Raw genomic sequence first — 6,706 nt, forward strand, 5'->3', positions numbered from 1 at the left:
GAAGACCCTTGCTTGCTTCTTGACCTATTCCCTATGGAATGTTATATTGTAATGTTGCATTGCTTACAATGTTAAGTAGAAAAGAAAAGGAAAGACCCAAACAATTATTATTTAAGCTTCTGGCTGGAAGAAAGATTTAAATGCATTAATAAATTCAACAGCTGGAGAAGCATTCATCATTCAGCTTTTGTAGAAAATCTAAATCCTGTATGCAGGGTGGCTTCTGTTTCCTGTAGACACTGAACAGTTGCTGACCCATAGGACTTGGGGTGGCAAATGGGAGTGTCTGAAGCAGGCCTGGGTTGCACTGGGGCCAGGGGACTTTGGTTTGAAGCCAGGGCCTCATCCACACACTCCTGGCTTGGTCAACGTAACTCCTATGAGATTAAAAACATCTTTGTATAATGTTGCGAAGATTAAGTGAGATATGTCTGTGAAAATGTATAGTTCAATACTTATGTGCTTACAATTTTCTGATTGGATTTTAAAAGACTGAGGCTTCTATGTCTAAGCTGTTTAAGGGATGAGTGACTGCTAGTATTAGCTTTTATTTAAGAAGTAGTTTTCATCCCACTTTGATACTTGGTCTTTTTGTCTAAGGACCTCTCCAATGAAGGTTACTGAAATATGAAACGTTACAGTACCTCTGGTGCAGAACAATTTATTGTTAAAGGTATACGTAACTGGAACCAGCTTAGTTGAGCCTAGAAAATACATAAAGGAGGTCTTACATTCACCCCAATGGTGCATCTGTTAGGCAAGTTCCAGCAGCATAACGTGACTCATGTCACTCCTATGACCCCTGCCCTGTGTTTCAGAGGGGAGTCTCTGGACAATCTGGATTCCCAGCGGCCGGGTTCCTGGAGGCAGTCCCCTTGGCACAGCCAGCCTGCCGGGGTCTACACTTCTTCCTCTGTCCAAGACTTCAGTCGCCCCCCACCTCAGCTGTTGTCTACATCAAACCGCGCCTACATGCGGAACCCATCCTCTGCGGTGCCACCTCCAGCCGGCTCTGTGAAGACCTCCCCAGGGTCTCCCTCTCCACGCAGCCATTCCCCTTCCATGTCACAGTCAGGCTCTCAGCTACGGAATAGGTAAGGCCCCTTGTGTGGTCCCCTTGTCTTACTTTTAAGGGTGTTCCTTCCCTAAAACGTTCCCCACATCATCCAGTACAGAAGAAAAGCAAGTCCTTTCGAGTGCATGGAATTGGGTGTTCCTGTATCAAAGCCATTGAGAAGGCTTTCTCCTGCCTCTGTCTGCTGCCTGCCTAGTGTTTACAAATGTCTGGTAAAGCCACTGGAGACCTTTGACATGTCTGCACGTTGCCAGGCTCTCTGTTGCCCGTGCTTTTGGTCATTGTCTCAGATGGCAGCTTTCTCTGGATAGATCACCATGTGGCATCACCAAACAATACAGTAGCTCGAGAATGCTTTTCATATTTATGACTGAGAACAGTATTATGAAGTGTGTTGGACTTTTAATGGCACTTGAATAGAAGCTCATTGGAACGGAATGTGAAAGAAGAGCATGATAAAAAGGCTGCATAGCCTGGGCAGTTTCAGCAAACTGGATTTAAAGAATACCATCCTGTAGGTTTGATCTTGTGTTTGCAGTCTTGGATTGCTTTGACTGTTACTTGATCTGCTAGCGTTCTGCTCCAGCCTCATCACTTGGCTCCTGTAGTTCATGTGTTATATAGGGAGGTGGCAAAGTTAGGTAGCATCTTGCATGGCCATTTGCCTCAGGGTTATGGAGCGAAGCTCTGATGTCCGAGTGGGTTGTGTTTTCAGAGGTACACAGTCATCCCAAAGGAGTTCTAGTTCCCATCACAAATACAATGATTAGGGTTGGAAAGCCATTTGTATTTGGATACTTTTAAGCTGCTAAGTAGTAGACTTAGATAAGAAAATGCCTTCTATCAGCCCAAGACAATGGTATGGTTACCAAGGTCCACAAACTATATTAGTGTGTTGAGTTACAAGAGAAGTGATGAGGAGGCCAGTGCTTTAGGGTAGATGGAGTTTGCAGAGGGCAGGAACTACCATTTATGGACTCTCCCATGGAAGGTGCATATGTGAGAATAGAACAGGAGAGGTCTTGGGGCAAGCCTTGGGATTTTCTGCCCAGGGAAGCTCTCTGTCCAGCAGATTGCTCTCTTCTCCAACTCTCAATAGCTATGCATCCCCTGCACTCCTTAGTGGGACTGTGGTTCTGTGCTCCTTCTGGGTGGGTGGGAAAGTATGGGTGAAGATGAAGGGGTTATCCCTTTAAAAGCACTAGGCAACCAGCCCCAGATGTGTAAATAAAGCGGGAACCGCCATCCCTGGCTCATCCGCAGCTCTTAGGCAATAATGACATCCTTCTCAACAGAGGTGGGAGCCAAGAATGTGTTTAGGGTTCTAACCAGAAAAGTGAAATACGAAGGGCTAAAAAGTAACTCAGAGAAGGCAAACCACAGAGAATCAGATGGCCCTGAGGGTGGAATGCCCTGAGTGGAATTTTGTATATCAGCCAACTGAATTAATTAGCAAGAGGATGTAATAGAGCAGAAACACTGGTGAGTCCATATGTAACCAAAGGGGGAATGCCATCAAAATCCCAAATGGACCAATTGCATCCCCTTGAGCCTCTATCGAGACAGTTCAAGGTATAGTGAAGGCATGCTTTAGTTGGCTACTGAAGGTTTCTCTCCTACAGCTATCCAGATACTTTCTTAAGTTACCATTGTTGCTGCCGATGCCGAGTGTGACTTTAAATGCCAACCTTGCACAGCACACGTGAAAGCCTCCGTTCCGTTCTTGTTCCACATCTAGGTCAGTGAGTGGGAAGCGTGTGTGCTCCTACTGTAATAACATTCTGGGCAAAGGAGCCGCCATGATCATCGAGACCCTGGGTCTTTGTTATCATTTACATTGTTTTAAGGTGAGCCTGAGTCAGAGAGCTTGCGGCCGCTGCCAATGCTGCTGCCGCTGCTGCCAATGCTGCCACCGCTGCCAATGCTGCCGCCACCACCACCACCACCGCTGCCACTGGCCTGCCATGCTTTGCTTGGAGAGTGCATGGCTTCTATGAGCCCCACCCCGGGTTGTGGATGTGCCACTAACAAGCTTGGTGCTGTTATTTGTCCGCCTGTGCCGTGCTGGCGTTGCAGATTGCTTGCTACCACTTCATTCTCCAACCTGGAATCTTCTTTTATATGTTAGTCTGGAAGGCCTATGCTTTTTGTAGCTCTAATATGCTAGGATTCTATAAATAAAATTTACAGTGCACAGTGTGTTCTCTCGCGTGCTGCCGTGGGTAGACTTAAAATTTAATTTACCAGTGTTATTAGCAACATGGAGACATGCAGTTATCAGCGTCTCAAACGATAACTTTTAATAGTGTCTGGAAGGAAAACCACTGTAAATATTTTTACAATTGCATAGCCTGCCTGTCTATTCCTGATATTTTTGTTTTTGTTTTTTTTTCCTATATAGTAAAGGGTTCAGGCTGTAATTCTTTGTTTTACAGTGTCTGCCTATAAACACACATCAGGTTTCATTTTTGAAATGAATTGGAATTCCAAGGTTAGCAGCTTGCTTAAGCATATAAATTTGTGCTGTATCCATGTAGAACAGACTGAGTCAGAACAGTGTTTGAACACACCTAACACAGACACACAGACACACACACAGAGGGAGAGAGAAAGAGAGAAAGAGAGAGGGAGAGAGAAAGAGAGAAAGAGAGAGAGAGAGACAGACAGAGACAGAGACAGAGACAGAGAGAGAGACAGAGAGACAGAGAACACCAAAGCCCCTAGCCTTGGCATAAAGCACCCCTTATGGAATACTCACTCAGCCAGTGATGTTAAGACACTGGGAATGGTCCACTCCAGACTGGAATGCCAGAAACCCAGGTTGTTTTTCTCTCTGGTTCTTCCATGTTCGTTAGTATTCATTTCCTTGGAGCAATGAAGTCTGAATTTCTTTAAGCCAATCATCAATTTGTTTTCAAATTTCTTTACCCCCCAGTAGATTTAGAATGATCATCTTGGCTCTTAAAATTTGCTATCTGAGTTCTTAGTGTCTAATCTAGCAGGCTTGATTTAAATCCACTAATTGCCTTTTGGCCTCCCCCATCCCTTTGCTTTAATGTAGTAAACCCAAGAGTTTCAAGGCTGCATCCTATAATCCTCTTGCCCACTTCCCTATATCCCATCATCCCCTGCATCTCTCATCTTCTGAGAGAGCTCCGGGCTCTTTGTAGTTAACTAATTGTATCTTTTTTTTTTTTTTCCTATCAGTGTGTCTCCTGTGGGTGTGACCTCGGAGGCTCTTCCTCAGGAGCTGAAGTCAGAATCCGAAACCACCAACTCTACTGCAATGACTGCTATCTCCGATTCAAATGTAAGAGAGCAAATCAGAGAGAAAATTTCTTGTCTTTTGAGGAGACCACGGGTTCCTATGTCTTTCCCTGAGCCTTGAGCTACCTCCTCTTCCCCAGAGTCCCTGTCATGGGGTCCTGGGCTCAGATCCTCTTCAAAGAGGCTGTGCAATGAGTTCCAGCCACTCAGGAGAGGGTTGTGGGGTTGGGGACCTGGAGGGGCTTGTTGTCCAGAAATCAGGACATTGACTCTGGTTTGCATAGATCCTGGAGAAACTTCTAATACCTCATGGAAAACAGGATACAGGGTTAAGGCAAGTCCTCTGAACAGACTTTGGTCTGCCTCCTGACTAAGGCTTCATCTTCATCATCAACTATTTCCATATCTAATGATAAGACCTAAATGTGATTTATAATGTAATCAACTTTGAAAATGCTTGCGTTACTATATAACCATGTATTATTCATATATAAAAGTTTGAAAAAGAGAATTTTAATTCTGTTTATATGGTGTTTCAGTGTTACTGAATTAAAAAAAAAATAAGTGCTACTTTTTTTCTAAGCATGTGTTTATGAGTATCATCTAGTGTAGGGTAGCATAACTCTGTTGTGTGTTGTTTATAGCCTCAGTAAGGAAGACAGCAGCTGTTGCTGTATATATATATAGTTTTGAACCTTGATGCTGGTAACGTTTTTCTTCCTTGTTGTGAAAGGGTGTCACAAGTGGTATCTACAAACCTATTGCTTTTGAACTCAGAGGTATTTATTGGTCCTTTATGTGCAGAGTGTTTGGAAATGATTTGAACCGGTCAACTCTCTTTTATCTGTCAGCAGCTTCTTTCCTGGTTGTCCAGGCCTTCCTGGAACGCTGACCCTGAAGGTGGGAGAATGTCTAGGCTGGGCATGGGATCTTGGCAGTGTGTCTGTGTGTGCACTTTTCTCTCTTAAACCCAAAGCCAAACATAATTGATTTTTTTGGAACCACTGCTCATGCCTTTTCTCTCCTTCAGTACGAGTAACAGAGAGTTGAAGGTTTTGTTTTTGTGTTCATTCATACTCTGTGTTTTACAAAGAAAGAATTCTAGACCCCAGAGGCTGCAATTGCCTGCCATTGTCCTAAGACTGAGCGGCAGGTAACTCTTCCTACCTCACTGGGCCACTCTGAGTGACGACTGCTTATGTACTCCCTTGAGCTGGCATTCCCGTTTCTGAATCTGAGTGCTTTTCTCTCTTCTCTCCTTGCCTAATCAGCTGGACGGCCAACCGCCATGTGATGTAAGCCCCCATTCGAAAGCGCTGTTGCAGATAGAAGAGGAGGCGCTTGTCACTGATGCAGAACTATAAAAAAAATGCTGGATGATTTTTCCCCTCTTTTTTTTTTTTTTAAAAGGAATAATCATTGCTGCGTTAGATGACATAGGAACACTGTGGTGTTGGTAGGACCTGTATTTTTGTTGTTTATTTATAAGAAGGTAATTGTGTGTGTGTGGGGGGGGGGGAGGAGTGCAGTATTGACCTTTTGAATTCAGCATCCTAAAAGCACAAGTGGAAAACAAAACTAAACAAAGCTCAAGAACGTAAAAGAAAATCCTTCTCACGCTCATGTGGTTGATGATCTCGCCTGACTCTCTAGTGGTTTTTCGAGGAAGGTATTTTATTTTAATTTTTTTAAAGTTCTTAAACATTATTTGAAATAGTTAATATAAACGTGTAACTGTGTTTGTTTATTATAATGTATTCTAAGTTAATGTGGAACCATATGAAAAATTTCACTTAAATCCACCCATAAATTTGCTTTTTTTGTGGTTTTCTTTACACGAAAATAATCCGATTGAAAAATAACTTTGCTTCTGTAATGTTTTATTGGCTTGAGGAGGGCACTCAATTTTCTTTACAAGGACTGTTGATGCTAAGCAAATGCCAGGAGAGGGCTGTTTACTTTCAATAATGAAAAATATCCATGGCTTGTATACCAGTGATTTCCTCCAGAAACACGTGAGCTTTTCTGTTCTGCTGCCTTTGTAAATAAACTTGGTGATGCATTTAAGGAATGTTTTTAAAAACTCTTTATTGTTTCTAATTATTTAATGTGTTTGTGCTTCTAAAGTATGTGGTGTGTATATGTGTAGGTGTCTGTGTGTGTGCCATGTGTATGTGTGTGTAAGAAGGTAATTATGTGGCAGGTGTGTGTGTGGCATCTGTATGTGTGTGTGTATATGTATGGAGTCTGTGTGTGTATGTATGTGTGTGTGTCATATGTGTGGCCATATGTGTGTGTGTGTGTACCACCGGCACGTGAGTGTCTGTGGAGGCCAGGGGAGGGTGTTGGGTTCCCTGGAGCTGG

At 43.4% G+C, this 6,706-nt stretch overlaps 1 protein-coding gene across 14 annotated transcripts in view; it reads left to right on the forward strand.

Annotated features, from left to right (window-relative positions):
• Lmo7 (LIM domain 7) overlaps nt 1-6,413 on the forward strand; it is a 206,428-nt gene extending 200,015 nt beyond the window's left edge. For 13 of the 14 annotated variants that reach the window (XM_021181949.2, XM_029469225.1, XM_029469229.1 and 10 more), the window contains 4 exons: nt 819-1,094; nt 2,814-2,922; nt 4,283-4,385; nt 5,614-6,413. In XM_021181949.2, the coding sequence (XP_021037608.1) occupies nt 819-1,094; nt 2,814-2,922; nt 4,283-4,385; nt 5,614-5,636 (511 nt within the window). In that variant the 3' untranslated portion in view covers nt 5,637-6,413. The remainder of the gene's footprint in view (nt 1-818; nt 1,095-2,813; nt 2,923-4,282; nt 4,386-5,613) is intronic. The other variant, XM_021181951.2, reaches the window with a different exon arrangement.
• Nucleotides 6,414-6,706: the final 293 nt, after the last annotated feature.

This window comes from Mus caroli, chromosome 14 (assembly GCF_900094665.2).
Source record: "Mus caroli chromosome 14, CAROLI_EIJ_v1.1, whole genome shotgun sequence".
Classification (NCBI taxonomy): domain Eukaryota; kingdom Metazoa; phylum Chordata; class Mammalia; order Rodentia; family Muridae; genus Mus; species Mus caroli.